General features: G+C 54.4%; 4 protein-coding genes across 4 annotated transcripts; 2 read left to right on the forward strand and 2 right to left on the reverse strand.

Moving 5' to 3' along the window:
• Positions 1 to 5,137: 5,137 nt before the first annotated feature.
• Positions 5,138 to 6,659, reverse strand: CCMA1212_005633 (uncharacterized protein; the record flags this gene model as incomplete). Its single annotated transcript, XM_073702887.1, has 3 exons — positions 5,138 to 5,406; positions 5,480 to 6,560; positions 6,630 to 6,659. 3 exons carry the CDS (start codon positions 6,657 to 6,659, stop codon positions 5,138 to 5,140), a joined length of 1,380 nt encoding a protein of 459 aa, XP_073558275.1.
• Positions 6,660 to 7,296: 637 nt separating this feature from the next.
• Positions 7,297 to 9,166, forward strand: CCMA1212_005634 (GPI-anchored wall transfer protein 1; the record flags this gene model as incomplete). The annotated part of the gene is made up of 3 exons (XM_073702888.1): positions 7,297 to 7,302; positions 7,513 to 7,659; positions 7,781 to 9,166. The coding sequence occupies 3 exons, from the start codon at positions 7,297 to 7,299 to the stop codon at positions 9,164 to 9,166; spliced, it is 1,539 nt and encodes a 512-aa protein (XP_073558276.1).
• A 2,860-nt stretch (positions 9,167 to 12,026) lies between these two features.
• CCMA1212_005635 (uncharacterized protein) lies at positions 12,027 to 13,730 on the reverse strand (the record flags this gene model as incomplete). Its single annotated transcript, XM_073702889.1, has 4 exons — positions 12,027 to 12,565; positions 12,695 to 12,939; positions 13,035 to 13,240; positions 13,287 to 13,730. 4 exons carry the CDS (start codon positions 13,728 to 13,730, stop codon positions 12,027 to 12,029), a joined length of 1,434 nt encoding a protein of 477 aa, XP_073558277.1.
• A 363-nt stretch (positions 13,731 to 14,093) lies between these two features.
• On the forward strand, positions 14,094 to 17,598 carry CCMA1212_005636 (Serine/threonine-protein kinase KIN4; the record flags this gene model as incomplete). The annotated part of the gene is made up of 3 exons (XM_073702890.1): positions 14,094 to 14,999; positions 15,104 to 15,697; positions 15,766 to 17,598. 3 exons carry the CDS (start codon positions 14,094 to 14,096, stop codon positions 17,596 to 17,598), a joined length of 3,333 nt encoding a protein of 1,110 aa, XP_073558278.1.
• Between the last annotated feature and the right edge of the window lie 1,511 nt (positions 17,599 to 19,109).

Raw genomic sequence — 19,109 nt, forward strand, 5'->3', positions numbered from 1 at the left:
GATAGGCAGGAAGACCCACGATGAAACGAAATTGTCTCGGAGGCACGGTTTGGGTGATTCCAGTACGCACACGAGGAGGAAGGAGGAGGTTGCTGTTCACAAGGTACCTTGTCTGTGTCACAGATACGCATGAATGAGTGATGGGCTTGACATGTGGTGCAGTGTTACAATGGCAATGGATGGAAACCGCCGTCGGTACTGATTGCCATGGCTCCTCCCTAAAGATCTACCTGTGGTAGTACTGTAGTTCCTGCCTTTTACGATAAGGCAGGTGGTAGACAAGTATTTCTCCTTTGCCATTGAATCCGAGGCTGTATTACTCCGTTCCCATACGAAGTACACATATCAACATCCTAAACGTGCTCTCCAGATGCACACTCTCGCTCATCAATCACGTCCATCGACAGGGTAGTCAGCAATATCCTACAGTTCTGCGGAGGTCTCGGCGGCTGGCCCCGTTTCCCGCCGTCGTCCCTCTTTTCCCCCACGAAAGCCCGGAGATTGCTTTGCTCTAACAAAGGGACAGAGTGTTATCACGACGGGCTTGTTCATCGCTTCGAGCCTCGACCCGAGCGGGGTGGAATCGCAGGAGACTAACAGAAACCGACAGAAAGACGAGATGGAAACGTCGAGGTCGTCGATGAATGAATGGGCGATGGCTACGTGTACCAACCGTGCCTGTTGCTTGAGCTTGTCTGCGCCTTGCGCTTTTGGTCCCCTCGTCCTCGCACTCTTTACCGCGAGGAGAGGCGCAGAAAATGCCCCCGGAATGGCTGTCGATGGCCTATGGCATGAGCGTAAGGAGGCTGGGTGTGGGCTGCAGGCGATGCGTCCTGTAGTTGACAGGTCAAAATATCTGCAGGGCTTCTAGTTGTCGCCTAGCTTGCTGTGGTGGCTTGCTCTGTTCTCGAGACATGAGTCGTCCGCGTCCAGAGCGCCCACGATTGCGCATAAGCGGTCTTTCGCCCCCGTTTCTCGGGAGTTGTCATTCGTCTGGCGAATACCCGCCGACTTACCCTGCATGATGTCCATCCAACCACGATTTTTCGTTCTTTTTTTCAACGGGCTTTTTTCTTTTACGAGTCCTCAAGTGCTGATTTGTTGTCCCCCTTTCTTTAGATGCCCCGTTATTACCTGTTCTTGCCATCGCCTTGTTGACTCTTCTCTCATGCAGCAGGATGGGCCGCGTGGCACGAAGTTGACAACTGTCGTTCTCTGGCCCTCTTCTCACACGGTTCACATACCGTCCGCCACGGCGAGAAACTTTGGACCGTCAGACACGGTGTCCGACGAGCCGGTCCGTCCGGAAGGTTAATCGGGCTTGACAGAAAGCCATTTTACAACGTCCAATGACTCGTCCAAGGACCCTTATTCGTCTGAGGGGGGGAAGGGTGAACAAGGGTTTAGTGTTGACGATATCGACAATCCTATGCTAGAACCAACAACAACAACAACAACAACAACAACAACAATCTGTACCAAACGCCACCACCACAACAGCAACAATCGGCTTGCCCGCAGTGCGTGTTGCAACGCCTTCCTACTTCGTGCTCGCTTTACTCTATCGGTAGTCGTGCTTTCGGACCGCTACAGGCAACTCTGCTCCGAAAGCTCACATGTACGAGTAGCAATTGAAACATCACCAACGACCGTCGGCCGCATACGCCCCCCTTCCCACCTCCGATGAGGAGAGGGCATGTACACATATGATTCGGACGAGGTACCTCCGGACGAATTCCTGAACCGAACAACGGATCCCCCTCTCCGGATGATTTTCGCGATTTCCTGTGTTGCGATAACGGCATTTGGCGGCACTCCCTGGAGGTGTTGCAGGCAGCCGGGAATTCACACAGCCACGGGACTCTCAATCCCGTGGGCAGTTTGAGCGGGTTTTTCGTCTCCGTAGTCGGCTTACCACTGGGGCCACGATCCAGTCTGCAAACGCGGGGGAAAATCGTGGGCTTGCATCTGCCTGGTACCACTGACATGTTGGGGTTATTTCGATTCCTGCTTTTCCGTAACAAGAAGCCTGTGCAGATAAAAAGAGTCACTAAAACCGTGAGCTGAGCCATCGTGGCCAGAAAGAAGCCCGGGGACAGCAGAAGAGGCGCGGCAGCAGTGTTGGCCTTGGCGGCCACAGACGGGCAATCTTTCCCCTTGGCCGCTTGACATCTCTGTCGATGGTTGACGGGCAGCACAGAGGAGATGTGCAAGATAGAGTGGGTGCCCCTGTAAGCTTTTTACTTGGCTTCGATTGGCGCCACATCTCTCAATCAAGCTCACCCAATATAGTACCTCGCAGATAAACTACCAGCATACATACATACCTAAGGTACTAGGCAGCATCACCAGTCCGGCGCTGGAGCAAACAAGACTTCGCTTCGGCCATTCATGTATGCATGCCACCCACCCACAGCTCCCATCCCAACCTCGTCTCTCGATCGAGATGTGCTGCATCCATCCATCCATCCGTTTCGGTGTCGAGGGCTGCAAATTTACAGCCGCACCACGTCTCCTTGTCATCTTTCGCAATTTGACCAGCTAGTGACGTGTGCCTGGTGACAGTTGCCTTGCTTGCGTTTGCGTTTGCGCAACCTCCATGGATCGTCCTCGCGGTGGTTCCGTCAGATATGTCTCCTGAGGCACCGGGACGATGGAGGCCCCAATCTGCCGCAGCAAGCATGGCGTGCAGTGGACAACAGGACACATAAGCAAGTGAGTACGAGTATGTACCTAAAACAGCAAATGGAGGATATCTCAGGTAGTAATATCATTAGCAACAGAAGCAAGCGAGCGAGCGAGGCACAGCAGCTGAGAGTTGCATGGGCAAAACGAGAACCACAACTAACTACTTTACATGTGCTAAGACGAAGCCCAAGGAAGAATCTCCACTCCCCTCCTCCCCTCTCCTCGCTTCCCCTCCCCCCAGTTCTTAGTGACAAGATGCACGGCAGAGACGAAAAGAGGTCGGGGCTTATCGCCTTTCAGGTGAGGCGTTCGCTTGCTGGCAGTTGATGGATCGTGGCATCACGATGGAGGAGGAGGGGGGAGAGGGAGTGTGCATCTTGTTTGCTTGGGACGATTCTGTGCATATCCAGCGGAGCTTGCCTTAGCCTTGGAATCAGTGGAGGTGGGGACGACGATACCTACATGCCTTAGGCATTCCAAGTATCGTTCAAGTAGTGTATATGCAATACAAGTGTGTACTATCAGGACAAGTAATTCCAAGGGGAAGAAGACTGAAAGACTGAGATGGAGGGGGCGTGGACGACACATACCATAGGCCCTGCAGTCGTTGATGCCGAAAAGTTGGAATCCGGCATCAAGCACGCATGCCTAGTGCTGCTTCGTATGCATGTAAGTATGTGGTGGCAGCGGTATTAGTATGAACAGACATCAGGTTTTTCTCGGTTACACAAAATCTGCCAAACCGCACCTGCATCTGCATTGGACCGAGTGGGCAATCTGCCCGTTCTGGGATTGAGGCAACTTACGTGTCATGGATGGCCCTCCTCTTTCCTGGGGGTGATGATTTTGTGTACATGACTTGGCCGTTTACGACTAATGTGCTCTGCCTTACTCGGGATGAGCTACTTGTGTGTGCGTCGACCTTGGGTAGAGTGCTTTGACTCATGTTGGCGACGAGGGCTGTGCCGGTCGAGACTTGTCCCGAGGCCAAATTGTAGAGGAGTAGGGACTGGACAGATGTCCGGTCGTTGTCGGCTCAGCGATTGCCCGATTCGCACTTTCATGAGCTATCCGAGAATCGATAGATCACGGCCTAGCTTTGTCATTTGCTATGAGCAGGCATGAAGAGAAGGTGTGTAAGTGTAAGGCTTGTGTATTGTGTACCTTGCGTGTTCAGCCCTGTCACCGAGGTAAAACGAGACGGCTCAGCTCATGACATCCGCCTGCGTCTGCCTTCCCACCCGAGGCTGAGCAACGGGCGATCCGGCTATTGAGGGGATCATCCGCCATATCTGGACCATCCGTATATCGTGACGCTTGGAGGGCGACGCTACGCAACGGCCGCAATCGTTAGTACATACTACTCCCCCCCCCTCCAACCACGATTTTTCGTTCTNGATGTAAGAGCTACATGTGCTCAAGGAGGAGGGCATTTTGCCACCGTGATCTTCCGATGCTGACTGCTCGTACCTACATGTATGACGAGTGCTGTAATGTATTTGCATGTAGACAGATCAAACCGGAGGATGCCAGCTGAGAGTGGGTTGCTTCGTATAGGCTGGGGATAGGCAGCCTTGCGGATGGAGGTCGTGATTGGCGGGCTGAAAGTACGTGTTCCTTGGACGCTAGGGATGAAGAAGGTGTTTAGCTGTCGATTCCATGTCTTTCTTTGAACGGGCGATGTATGTTGATGTGTGTGTGATGTGTCACTGATGAGACACCTGGAAAAGGTCATATGCTGCGGAGTGTTGGGCCGTACGATTTGCGTGCTATGATTGATGTTGGTGGCAGTGCTATGTGAATAGTCATGCTATGAATAATGTGATCAAGAAGACGAGCGGTGATTTCAAATGAGAGAATGACTTGTTTTTTTTCTTCGGGCTGCTATGGTTCAGGGGCACTTACATTTCTATGTGCCACAGAAGCTCGAGAAGATTACGTACCATGCTGCGGAAGAACTGATGATGGACGATGAGACATGAGTATGGTTGCGTTCTTGAACGATAGTCCTCAATGGGATTTTTTGAAGAGCATGGTTGCTAGGTTCAGGATGGGGATGATCAAGAAGAGGCGAACTTGGCCAAATCGACCGTAACAGTTACAGACAATGTGTGACAGAGAATGAGGAACCGGAACGCTGTCGAAGGGTAAGAAGTGGTAATGCAATAGCCGTAGGTAGTTATGATGAATCTTTGGCATCTGATGAACCAGAAGTCATTTGTGGCCCCTGATCATCCCCATGATACAGCTTTACTTTGCGCTTAATATCCAGACGAACATAGAGACTTTTAGAACTGTAAATCTAGATACTTTTGAGAAATCTTACAGGCTTGATGTAGAGCGACAGACAATAAGAGATATTCTGGTCATGTATAAGAAGAAAGAAAGAAGAAGGGGAAAGAAAGAAGAAGAAGGAGAAAGGAAGAAGAAGGAAGGGAAATTGCTATACTCATGACCCCCCCATCAAACTTTCAGGCCAGTGAATCAAGGATCCCCAGTTCCTATCATGCTTCTTGCCAATCTTTCCCCCGAGGTATATGACATTTGCTTTCGTTTCTTCTGTAAGAAACTCAAGCTGTCCCATGTAGACGTAGGCCACCGTCTCGGGCCACGCCTCCGGATGGGGAAGTGCCAGGTCGATTATGTCTCCTCGTTTGACCCGATCCGACATGATGATGGCCGCCAGCGCTGGCAAAGATGTTCGTGCGTAGTCGAGATCTACATAACCTCTAGTTAATGCCCGTTGCAGCGAAAAAGAAAGTTTCAAGAGGAGGAAGAAGAGTGTGCTCACTCATCGGCACGCCCATCGACATTGACTGAAGGCCACGTGTGTTGGACTCGTCAATGCTTGCGGGCTCTCTCTCGTCCGCCACAGAATCTTTGACGATGGAGCCGGATGCTGCTGCCGGCCAAGATGCTCGGCGTGTGCCACTGGCCAGCTGCACTTTGGACAACCATTTCTCCCGATCAAAGTCAGGCAATTTGCTGTCATGCAGAGGCTCGGGTATCGTCTCCCTCAGGGCATCCAAGTCAAACTCGCGCTTCAAGGCAAAAGGCCGGTTGGATCGTGAATGGACGATTGCTCGAAGGGAAAGGCGTTTCGGGACCGTCGACGTGGGAGACGACAGCGACGAGGTGGGCACGTCCGGCTCCTCTGAGGCCGATGCGGTAGGACTGCAAGCCCCCGTGAGTGGCCGCGCCCTGACGAAGACGTGTGCGTCCTCGATGCGGCCAAGCCTCCGGGATCCTTCCCTCCAGAGCAGGAGTTGCGAGCCTTGCATCTCCTCGAGATGCCTCTTCCGATGCCAACTCGCCAGTTCTGCTTCAGAAAGACCCGGTGGAGGGGGAGTGGACGGCGGAGGGACGAGAGTGCCGTCACTCATGCGCACCGCAGGACGAGGGACTCTCACGATAACCAATTGATGTACGCATCGCCCCCTGTAATGGGGACTGACTGGACTGCGTATGAAGTCGGGCTCTGGCCACTGGCTTTGGGGGCCTGCCGCCGAGTGCCTCCGCCTCCGGTCCAGTCGTTCCGCGGCTGACGACTTCGAAACGCTGTATGCCAATGTCTTGATTCGCTCCAGACGGCGGAGCTGCCGGCGTTGTGAGAAGCTTATCGGATTGGGCTCGAAGCGACTAGCCCCTCCAAGTTTTACTGAACGGGACATGATGGAGGCGAGGCGGTTTGGATTTGGAGAGGTGATGGAGGAGAGGCGATGAAGGAGAGGAGATGAAGGAGAGGAGATGAAGGAGAGGAGATGAAGGAGAGGAGATGAAGGAGAGGAGATGAAGGAGAGGAGATGAAGGAGAGGCGATGGAGGAGAGGCGGCTTGGAGTTGGAGAGGGTCTGTTGAACGGATCGGTGTAACCTGAAATGAAGAAAAGCTGGCATCTACGCTCCGGAGAGAAACGAGAGAATATATCGCAATGGCTCTCACCTGCCTCCCCTTTTTCTGCGTGGCGTTCATGGTATCACGACGGTTGATGGCGCCGCGTGGTGATCCAACTACAATAGCCACGCTGCCATTCACGCCCAAGCATGATCCTTGTTTTTTTTTTTTTTTTTTTTTTTTTTTTTTTTCCTTTCCTTTCCTTTCCTTTCCTTTCCTTTCCTTTCCTTTTCTTTTTCACTTTTTCCCTCTTGATTTCACCCGCGTATCAAAGGCCGAGCGGCCGTGACGTGGCGGCCCAGCTTCCAGCCATGGTCAAGCAAGAAACAGGTTGGTGACGCTCGATATCGCTGGTGTGACAAAGGGCTGCCGCACGGCCTCATCCCGCCAACACGCAGCACAAAGGGAGGCAAGGAAAAAGAAAAGATTCATGCCAGATTCTGCAGCATGAAAGAGGTTGCACTGCAAGTGTTTGCTGTTGTTCTTTTGCTTCTTTTCTTTCTCGTGTCTCCACGGAATCCAGCTGTTGGATGGGCCTGGTTCGATGAAACCTCAACTCACGTATATGTACAGGGCCAAGAAGGAACTGCACTGACTGAGCCTCTGCGTCGCGCACGTGACGGCCCATTACGGGCGACAACTGTCCACGAAGCGGCAGATGATTGGCTCAGCAACCCCCCCAGAGCAAAGCCGCGGCCATTTCGATCTCATCGCCATGGATGTTTCTCTGAAATGAACAGCGCATCGTTTTGCACAGGCCGTCAAAGAAATAGAATACCAAGCAAGCAGATTGGAAGCGCTCGGGCATCGTTCTAGACCCGGTTGTGCTTCTTTCTTCCTTTTCGAATTTCTTCGTTTCTTCCTTCAAAAATCACCGAACTGCCCGCCGTTCAGCTACCATGCGATAGGGTCGTTGTTCTCAGGACCCCAGAGAGAGAACATTGAATGCCAGGATAGAAGCCATCACTACATAATGTCTAATATGGCGGCGAGCTACAAGCAGCGCAAGGAGGAGTTTGTGTCCAATCTGTCGGGCGGCTCCGTCACGGAAATCAGTTACGTGACAGCCGTTGCGCCCGTGAGTCCACGTCCATCCACTCCGCTCGTTTCAGCCTCTGCATCTGCCCGTTGATTGTGATTGTGGTTGCTGTTGTGAGGAGCTCGTGATTGTGGTTCTGATGGCTGACTCGTGAGCGCAGGCGGCCGTGCTGCTGTGGTCTGTTCTCCAGGCCCGGCAGTCCTTCTTCAAGCCGTACTCGGTGCTTGGGTTTGTCGTCGACTTCTCGCTCACCGTCGGCACGTTCCTGCTGGCTACTACTCTGTACTCGGGCACGCCTGTGCTGCTGAACCTGCTTCTGCTGGCGCCGGCTCTCCTGGTATGGCTCCTCCCGCCGTCCACCACGGGGTCAAGGAAGAAGCCGAGGCTCCCACCGAATGCCCAGTCCAAGGTTGCCGCGGGACCTCTTCCCCCCCTGAGCATCAAGCCCTTCCTCACGACGTATCGCGGATACATGATGATCACCACCTGCGTCGCGATCCTGGCCGTGGATTTTCGGCTCTTCCCCCGGCGCTTTGCCAAAGTAGAGACTTGGGGCACGTCCCTCATGGACATGGGCGTTGGCTCTTTTGTCTTCTCCGCCGGCATCGTGGCTGCTCGCCCGGTGCTCAAAGAAAGGGCCCTAGGCCGTCGAACCCCCCTAGCCACCCGATTGCTGCAATCGTTCCGCCATTCCATCCCGCTTCTCGTCTTGGGCTTCGTCCGTCTTCTCAGCGTCAAAGGTCTCGAATACGCCGAGCACGTCTCCGAGTATGGCGTCCACTGGAATTTTTTCTTCACTCTGGGCTTTCTGCCACCGTTCGTCGCCATCTTCCAGTCCATCTTCGACGTCATCCCGTCGCACGCCGCGCTGGCTCTGCTCCTTGTGGGGACATACCAGGCTCTGCTCGAATATACGGACCTCAAGGCATACATCCTCACCGCCCCACGGGTTGACATCATTTCGATGAACCGCGAGGGCATCTTCAGCTTCATCGGCTATCTCGCCATCTTCTTGGCCGGGCAGGACCTCGGCAAGTTCATCATCCCGCGAAGCATCACGTCAAGCAGCAACTCCACGGCAGGCATGCAGAGGAACACGCTGCTCATGACGATGGCCGTCTGGGCCGGCATCTGGACCGTGCTGTACGCCTTTGCGACGAGCTACGACTTTGGCCTCGGCCTGACCGTCTCGCGCCGCTTGGCCAACCTGCCCTACGTCCTCTGGGTCGCGGCCTTTAACTGTTGGCAGATTCTGGCCTTTTGTGTCATCGACACCATCTTCTTCCCCGCATTTTACAACGCTGCGGACGCGCGGTCCGAGAAGGAGGCCTATGACGTGGCCACGAGCTATGTGTTGAAGGCGTACAACCGCAACGGTCTGGCCGTGTTTCTCATCGCCAACTTGCTGACTGGCTTGGTGAATATGACGATTCCGACGCTGGATGCGACGCCGGTCATGGCCATGGGGATTCTCTTGGCTTACACGGCGACTGTGACGGGCGTTGCGGTGCTGCTTGATATCTACGACATTTCGATCAAGCTATAAGGACTCACTGTACTTAATCAGCGAGAAGCAATGATATTGTCCACAGGCAGATATCGGACATTTTGCAGTTGTACGGTGTTCAAAAGCGAAACGCAACGCCTTTGCTGCCATTGTACTTCCATACCGAGCGACATACCCGATTAAAGGGGCTCCCATCACAGTACAATCAAGGAATTCCGAGACACAACGCGGGACGACCTCCCTTGAAAGGAGAAACAGGATCATTGTTGTTGTTGTTGTTCTTGTCGTCCGCATCAGATCTCAGCCAATCAAAAGCTGTGGACGGCCCTAATTAGGCGGGCTACCGCCCTTGACGAGGCGGAAGCCATCTCATGCAAGACACGATTTAGATGACGGGCGAGGTTTGGCAAAACTTGGCGCGCTAGAGAGGATCTGGAACGGGTATCTAGTACTTTTTTGCAGTACGGAAGCATCATCTGAGTGGTAGTAGGGCGATCTCTGTGTATGCACAGATGCTAGATCAAGATTTGATATCATGGGGTTGTTGCGTCTTCCGGGCTGCGGAATCGTGCTCGGCACAACGGCTCCGAGCTACCCTACTATTACTACTGAGGTTCAATACCTGTACCATGACGAATCAAGTACATGACTTACCACATGGAGATGGTCAGGTCCCGTCTTGGGCTCGGTGTCGATTCCGGAGTCCGTTACGAAAGGGAAAGGGTTGAGAAGGCGGTGCATTTTGGCGGGTTAAGATGAAGCTATTTTAACTCGCCCCGGCCAAGTCGCTCATTTCCGGCCTCGCAATGCGATCAGCATGGGGCGGGCCACGGATATATGCAGTGGATCTGCGAAGTAAGCGGCTAGAATCGATTCTTTTCAGCGAACAACAGGCGTTCTTTGGTTTCTTCCAGCAAGGTCGGGTAATGATATAGTGCGTGTGCCAAGATGTCGGGTTTGCGAGGGTGCCTTCATTGGTGCTTTGAAGTTGCAAATGGCTGAGGAACCATAAGTCTGTATGGTACCTTGGAAAGACGTGAGTTGCGATAAACTTGGAGGCTTAAAGTCAGACAAAGACATTGTTGTTTCAAGCCGGCTATTTCATCGGAAGCGTTCCGTTGCGATGGTGGAAATTGGGGGATGTGACACCAGGTTTCACGTTTGAGTGAGCTTGTCTCGGGTTGCGGCTCACAAGGGGGAAGAGGGGGATATTTCACTTTTAACTATGCTCGTATGTCTTGGAAGTAACAGTTCCCCGTACGAGATCTGAAGCATGGATAGGGACCAGAAGGCGGACCAGAAGGAAAAGGCAACCGCGAAATATAGCGGTTTGGGAATAGTATTTCTTGGGGCGTCCCGGGTAGGTTGTACGAGTAGTGTGTGAGGGTGGTGTGCTAAGGTGTGAAGAAACATGGATGGATCGAAAGCATTGAAGTTAAGTTGCCTCTTGTTGCTTCAATTGGTTCCTGGTTACCGCCCTGGCTGTCGAGGTGGGAGGTAAACAACAACAGGAGGGTAAGGCAAGGTGAGGTAAGGTAGTATCGCTCATGCAGGTACAGAAAGCATATTCAATGGTAGGATTACCTACTACTAAGCCTCATTGGACGAGATCAAATGCGCTTCTTAAGAGAGTAACACGCTGCGACTGTTCCCTGCGTCTTCCTGCCCTCCTTCTTCCATTCTCCCAAAACATCATCATTAGGATCGATCGGATATTGTAGAAATTCAAAATATGGGACCATTTCAATGGCTTTGAAATAGAATCATATGAACTTCCCCGTGGCGAGATTGGGCAGCAAGTCCTGTCAACTTCCGTACAAAGAGAGGCATGATTTCGGCATGGTTCGAAAGCGCGCAGCATCGCAATCTCACAGCCGGGATCGATATTAGTGCGCCTCGTACGGAGGACTAGCCGCCCGCGTTTCGCTTTATTTTTATATAAAAAATGCCGGGGGTTTGAGTATGCGTGTGTGTCTATGTGCGCCGGCGCAGGAAGGCCGCGGCACGGCTTGCGGGCGAGGGAGAGGTCGAGGGAGCGCGTGGACGAGCTCGCGACGCATGGTGATCGTTACGCGTACACGAACTTGACTGGTGATGCTGCCCTACAGGTATGTGACCAGTCGTCAAATTGTTTGCCTGGCCTCCCTTTCATCCCCATCGTAACGACCTGCCTCTATTCGCTTTCCATGGTCCATTGGCACATCCAAGCGAGCAATGAGAAGCTCCATTGCGTCGGGCCTCTTGTTTGTCCCTTGCGACTATTAGATGGCATGCGGGAACTGAAATCAATGGCCTTTGCAAGGATTCCCACCTCACGGTTGCGCTACCGGGGGTGGGTGGTTCCCCCCCTTGCGCCGAGGCCAAGCAGGTGTTTGCGGCGTCACCGAGAAGAGCTGGGGACATTGGTGGTTCGGCATTGGGAAGCTAGGGACGGGAAGGGTGGTGGTGGTGGCGAGGGCATGCTGATGCCGATGATGGTGAGGGATGATGATGATGATGCTGACTTGACTGTCGATTTGCTTGGCTCAAACGGCGAGCTGCGTCAGAGGGTATCGATCTCTTGATGCACTGTGGGAGGCTCACGATGGCTCATGCTGTGAGGAGCGTCTGTGAACGAGAATTGTCCGACAGGTTATTGTTTGCTTCATGTTCGATGGTATGCAAAGCTCGCCATGAAGATGCTCGACTCGTACTTGATCCATTCCCCGTATCCGTATGTGCCTAGGGCACTTCTCTTCCAGTCGCATCACGAGTGAAGCAGGATTACTACAGCAAACCACCTCCCCCTTCTCGCACTCGTCCCAATGCCGGCTCCGAGTTTAGGGTTTCTGCTTGCCTGCTTGCCGGGTGAGAGCTAATAACTTGGCCGCCATCGTGACGCTCCGGCCCAGCCAGTCCGTCATGCATGCTGCTTGTAATCGCCCGTACCCCAGTACCTGCATGCAGGAACTGACGAGGGGGGCCCCTGAAATCTGTTGACCTGCCTTCCATAGTAGCGCGTTTCGGCCGGGGGTTGAGGCTCGAGTAGTGTCGCGATGGCAAGGACGGGCGGCGGCGCTTCAAGTTGACGGGACTGTTGAGATGAATGATTTGAGATCAGACGAGTGATGGAACGGGGCAGAACGATATGTAAGGCGAGAAGGAAGGGAAGGATGAGATACATGTAGAGCAAGGTACGGCTACCTCGAGGCACATGCTGGGTCCAGTCTGCAAACACCGACAGAGGCTCCACTGAGCGGCGCGGGTCCAGCGGCTGTAATAGTTCGTGTGAAGTGAGTCGCTCCAGCTTCTCGTTTGACTCCCGTCTCACACAACGTCCAATCTCGTGCTGCGCGATCAATTTCGCGAAAAGGGCTGGGCCTTGCTTGGCCTTGGCCCGTCCGCCGTGTCGCGGCTTTTCGACAGCTCCATGTCGGCCGCCCTCTGCTGCGGCCGCGTCTATAAGGTAGGTACAGTACTGTACATGCAATCTCCTTTTGCCTGCCATGCCTCGCGCAGCAAGTGTAAACAGTACCTCACCTGTACCTCGACCGCGTGGTACCTACTATTTGGAGGTGGATAAGGTACCTACTAGACAAGTAAGGTAGAGCAGAGGTGGTCTCACCTTGAAAGCTTGTGGCACAACCGCAGAAAGAACTGGAATTGCTGCTGGCTGGCCCGGCTCTGATGGGTAATTTTCACCATTTCCTCTCTGAAATTGCTTCTGATGGGAGCGAACTGGATCACGGTAATTGATCAATTTGCACGCCGTCGTCTCTGGTACTTGACCTCGAGCTGTCTGTGAGCGAGGTGGTGCTTGCCTTGCTCGGCAGCTTGCAGCGTCAGCTCAGCTCAGCTCAGCGTGCAGTCATCGCTAAAGCTGCCCACTACAGCACAGCTGGAGCACCGGACTCGCCCTGCCACAAACTCCCGATCCAGAGCCAGAGCCAGCCAGACCTTCACCTTCATGTTACCTGCTCCATCCTCGCCCATCTCCAGCCTCTCCAGCCTCCAGCTCCGACTCTCCACGGGGCTGCGAGCAACGCCGGGCCGGGCATATTCAAGGACCACGCAAGGCACCCAATCCGCGCTTCGTCCTGCCCTACTGCTGCTGCTACACCACATCCAGCACGACTAGCAGCTGCGGTAGCACCAAGCACGACCAGGCCGTACCGAGTACCTCCATGCTCTGCACAACCACATCCTGAACCCTGTCGGCTCCTCCCCCCTTGGCCCTGCGCGCGTCCGGACGGCCTGCCCACTTGAGGACTTCAGGGGACTCGCTCATCTGCCATCTGCTGAATCCGCTGGGCCACGACGTTCGTCTGTGAAACAACTCGCCAGAAGAAGGAACAGAGAACCCCCAAGCTGTGCTTCGCGCTTCTGTTCCGTGGCCGTCGTCGAAACGGGCTGTGAAATCGTGCTGAATTGGTTCGTCGGCGCTCCTCGAGAGACCCGAGTTTGTCCTGTCTTGCCTCTGGCCGCCCTTTGTTTTTTTTTTTTTTTTTTTTTTTGCCTTCTTCCTCTCCAGCTGATCAGCAGCCGCCGCTTCTCCGTCCGGGCTCTGGTCCTGTCCTGGCCTTGGCCTGTCCTCGCTCCCCCGATCCTCCTCCTTCTCATACATACTAGTCCTACTAATACAACACAAACACCACGCCAACCCGCCGCTACTGCTGCTGAGGCTCAAGCGTCTGCCGCGTTGCCCTCGCAAGGTTGCGCGCCGCTGGACCGTTCTTTTTGTTTCCTTTCACCGCTGTGAGCGAGTCCCCAAGCCAACGAAACGGTCCGTTGTTCCCTCTTGCAGTCTCCGACACATACATGGGCTCAGCTGCTGCCCGTCCGCTCAGGATCCGAACATTGACAGCCGCCTCAGAACGAAACATCGCCGTGCTCCTCTCCAACAGCTTGCCGCTCACCGTCTCCGCAGCCGTCCGGTTATAACTGACCCCTGGTGGGCCAAGCCGTCACGCGTAGCAGCGCGGGAAGAATGTCGTCGGCTGCTCTCCAAACGGCCCCTCCACACCAGCCAACCGCGTTGCCGTCCTCGCTGCCAACCTCCAACCGCCAGTACTCGCAGTCGCAGTCCTCCCCCAGTCGGGACATCCACAATGCCCAGAGCGCATCAACACCACCATCGTCAAGGCGTCCTCCCTCTCGCAAGTCCAGCGCCCAAGGCGCCTCCGCTGCATCCGACCCCAGCTCTCCTCTAAACTCCCGCATTCCCACCAGCGCGACCCGTGCTGCTGCCGTCGCCGCCGCCGACCAGCACCCGAGGGTTGACCGCCTGGCGTCTGCGCCCGTCGCCCCTCCGCGAACCTCGTCCAACAATCCCGACGCTGGCCACGGACGCGGCTCCTCGGGCGACAAGATGAACAATTCACCGCGCCGTGCCCAGCCGGAAGGCTCGCGGATCGCCTCGCGCGGTGACACAAACGGCGCTGCTGACCATGCCAGGACCAAGAGGGCTTCCAACTACCACACTCCGCAGGATTCCTCAGCCTCAGCTCAGCCTGCCAGTGCTCGCGGAAGCCATGCCGCCGAACCGCCTTCCTCCATTCCCATCCCCATCCGCACCCATCAGACGGCGACAAACTCCAAGTCCTCGCGCGAGGCAAGCGAAAACCTGCACCGCGTCATCTCCAACGGCGAGGAAGCAAACGGTCGAGGCGCTACTCACCACAGCTTAGCCCAGGACGTCGATCCCGCGGCGCCCCCTCCCGTCATCTCCATGACTGCCGGGTCCGACGAGCGACGAGGCGGCCGGAGCCGCCAGGACCACAGCCGCAACAGCAAGGCAACCACCAAGTTTGGCGATTTTATCCTCGGCAACACGATTGGTGAGGGAGAGTTTGGCAAGGTCAAGCTCGGATGGAAGCAGGACAGCAACGTGCAGGTGAGCCTCTTTGCTCGTTGCCCCGTCGCCCGTGGCGACAGAGAACAGGGGGAAGAGGAGATGCATTTCGAAAGGGCTGGGCCGTGCTAACGAGCTATATGCAGGTTGCCATCAAGCTCATCAAGAGAGATACCGTTGGCCACAACCCGTCGCGGTTGGCCAAGATCAAGCGCGAAGTCACCATTCTCCGCGGCATCCACCACCCAAACATTGTGCGATTGATAGACATGGTTGAGACTGATAGATACATTGGCATCATCCTCGAATACGCATCGGGAGGCGAGCTCTTCGACTACATCCTGAACCATCGTTATTTGAAAGACAACTCGGCGCGCCGGCTCTTTGCTCAGCTTGTCTCTGGAGTAGGCTACCTTCACAAAAAAGGCATCGTCCATCGTGATCTCAAGCTGGAAAACTTGCTCCTCGATCGGAACCGCAACATCATCATCACGGACTTTGGCTTTGCTAACACCTTTGACCCCCGTGACGAGTTGACGGAGGAAGAGGAGCTCAACCTGTCGGACCGCGAGTATGTCAAGCGGCTTGGCATCGACAAGGTCAAGCCCAACGGTATGCGCAAGGGCGACTTGATGCAGACGAGCTGCGGTAGCCCCTGCTATGCTGCGCCCGAGCTCGTGGTGAGCGACTCGCTGTATACCGGAAGAAAGGTTGATGTGTGGAGCTGTGGTGTCATCTTGGTAAGTGAAGAGGATTCTGCGACATTGTTTCCTTGGCCAGACGGCTAACGACCCTTGGAAATCAACAGTACGCCATGCTGGCCGGCTATCTGCCCTTCGACGACGACCCTGCCAACCCAGAAGGTGATAATATCAACCTTCTGTACAAGTACATCGTCACTACGCCTCTGACCTTCCCCGAATACGTGACGCCCCATGCTCGAGATCTCCTTCGACGAATCCTCGTGCCGAACCCAAGAAAGCGAGCGGACTTGTTCGAGGTTGCTCGCCACAGCTGGCTGAGCGAGTATGCCCACGTTGTCGAGTTCATCACGAGCTCGACCACATCGCCATCCGAGGTCCAGAGCGTCAGCGCCGCGGGCTCAGACTATGCCGAGGCTCCCATGGTTACCAGGAGCGCCTCCGTCCGCGAAGCGCCGAAGCAGAAATCTCCTCAACCCGCTGTCGTTGGCGGTCTGGCGAAGACGCACGGCAAGATCGACTCCCCCCCCGAAACCACCCAGCGCACATCCAAGGACGCCAAGCGTCGTACCGTCCAGGTCGAGTACGTTGCGCCCGTCACCCAGACGCAGCGTGGTGCTACCGAGCCAGAAGTGTCCAGGCATCAGGCCCCGCCAACTTCGCGGCTTCATCACGAGTCGGCCCAAGAAGATTTGTCGCTGGACGACAGGCACGGGGGACGACCGCAGTCAAAGAGAGGGCCTCCGCCTGGGGCGCAAACAAGTGGAATTCCTCAACCGCCGCTCTCCTCGCGGGACGCTCGCTCGGCTGCCGACAACACATACCATATGGGTGTTCCCGCAGCAAACGCTCGCCCACGCACCGGCAACTCTATGCAGTCTGCCACTTCCACTGGCTTGCAGTCTGGAGGCAACTACGGCCAACCAGTGCCTCCCGCCATTGCTGACACAAATGTTCAGGGCCGCATTCAGCAGCCTGCCGGCGCTGGCAACGAGGATGAGGATCTAGGGCGAACTAGCACCAACGTACCCCCCAAGTTTGCGCGGATGTCAGGCTTCCATGAGCCTAAGAGTAGTGATGGAAAGGGCCACAAGAGGTCCAACACGATAGGAGACATTGGCTCCAAGCTCCTGGGCCGCAGCGGGTCCGTGTTTGGGCGCAAGGCAAAGAAGACGGATCAGTCAGCCGAAAAGACCAAGAAATATCCTCCCATCAGCATGGCCAATACCGGCATGGCCGCGGGAGAAGAGCCTCGGTCGCGGCCCTCGATAGACTCGAAGGCATCCCGCCGATCCTTTACTCTCGGCCTCGGAAAGAAGGCGAGCGGAAGCATCAATGGCTCTCAGGACTCCATCGACAAAAAGGAGCGCCGACGCTTCTCGCTTCTTCCCGCGTCCTTTTCCCTCAAGTCCTTTGGCAATCCCAAGGATCTCGGAAGCGCCCCTCCTTCTTCGCAAGACTTGCCCATTCAAAACCCTCGCACCGCTGACCTCGGACGGATCGTGACGACCCACGGAGGCAGCACACCTTTCTTCGACAACGCCTACGATGGCCAGCAGCCAGATACGGCCGTCCCGCCCAACCAGAACCAGAACTCCAACCTCGCCCCGGCAGACGCTGCCAGACGACCGAATGCGATCCCCCAGTATCTGCAGCAGGGTACACACCTCAACACTGGATCCGAGACGTCGGTCGACATGCGCCAGCCGTCCGCGGGAGCTCGACAGGGCCCCTACCAGTACGGATATACTCAATCCGAAGGCTTTGACGGGCGAGGAATCGGTACCGGCCGCGGAGTATTACAAAAGAGCCACAAGCGGTTCACGGATGCCTACGACCAGGGAGACTACCGAGGCCACGAGGGAAGCAGTGGAGCTGCTAAGCGCGTCATGGACTTTTTCAGGAGACGAGGCAAAGCGAGGGGCGGCGATGAACGATAACCGATGGCCTGAGCAAACAAAAGGGCAAGAGATTTACGGACCTGCGCTGGAGCCAGCCCAAGAAGTCCCCTGTTGCGCCCTCTTCTTCCGGTGGCTTTGGCTCCTTGAATTTTTGACCGGCGCGATTTGGTCGCCTTGTTATATCTTTCTTCATTTCCATACAGGAGGCATTGCGGAATTTTGCCAACATCAAGTTGTAATCATCAGAGCGCGCAAAGCAGATATCGTTCAGCCTGTTTAATATCCCCACTTACAAAAACTGGTCAAGAGTAGCTTGTGCCTATACGGCCTGCTACTACTGGGTTCGCTGGATGGGGAGGGGCATGCCTCATTCGGCACTGTTTTCACCTGCTTTTTCATTGTCTTTCCTTTGTATTGTATCTCGACTAGCATGATCTTGCCAATCGTATATTGCGCTCATGTGGAGGCTGTTATGAAGCAAATACACTCTCACGCACGGACACACATGCCTCGACTGGATTTGGTTGTGGGATCTTGTGATGCAGCATCAGAAAGCCTGTGGTACAATGTCTTTTTTTCTCTTTTTTCTCTTCTTTTTCTTCTCTTTCTCTTTCCTTCCGATCGGGTAGAAACTGTTTGATTGAGTGTGTTGGGATTTGTTGTTCGATATACCTGTATCTTTTGTTGTATTTGTAACTTTTGCTTTTTCAAAGCTTGCTCTCATCTCTTTCGTCGGGCATTGCTTTGGCAGGACATTTCATCGGAGTCCTTGATATGACATTTTAGTTTGGGTTGAAGATGGGAGGGGGGAGGAGACAGGAGAGGTGTGCTTTCGCTTTATTTGCTTTATTTGCCCTTGTTTGTTCATTGTTATGCAAGGGGTTGTAAGAAGGAGGGAATATGAGGAAAATATTATTGTTTGGTGTGTTTCGAGGTGAACTCTTCTGAAATTGTTTCTTTGCTCTTTGTGAAAGTGTTTGGTGTTTTGTTCTCGTGTGATGGCTGCATTGTTTGTGAGTTGAGGCGGATGGCTTGTAGACTTGGTTTTTTTGACGTGTGTTGAAACCTGTATTCGCGTGTGGTGGGATTCTTATATTGTGGGATATGAGGAGGTTGTTTTGTTGTGTGGTTGCTGTGATTTGCGGTTACGGAATTGTAATACTACCTTATCTCTTCAATATCATTCTTGATTCTCTTTCAAAGTACTACCTTGCCCATGCTCTCGAGTTGATACGTAGCGCTGGGGAGTGCATTTGCCGGATAGTCAATGCCGCGTCGGTGTTTCACACGACCTTTCACCGAGGGGAACGCGGGTTACACTGAATTCCGTTGAATTTTCCCTCCTCTGCCCCCCTTTTTTCACCAAGGATGTGATGCATCAATCACATCAGCTCACTTTTTCTCGGGTTGCACGGTGTGCGGTTGTGCTCGTACGTGCGTCATTGATGGATTATCTTGATTTGAAGTAAAGTTTAATGAGTTAACGGCCCGGAGAATCAAGGCATTGTGATGGATTGACTGAGATTGTTGTGGATGAATGAAACGTCATA

This window comes from Trichoderma ghanense (assembly GCF_004382785.1).
Source record: "Trichoderma ghanense strain CCMA-1212 chromosome Unknown scaffold_6, whole genome shotgun sequence".
Classification (NCBI taxonomy): Eukaryota; Fungi; Ascomycota; class Sordariomycetes; order Hypocreales; family Hypocreaceae; genus Trichoderma; species Trichoderma ghanense.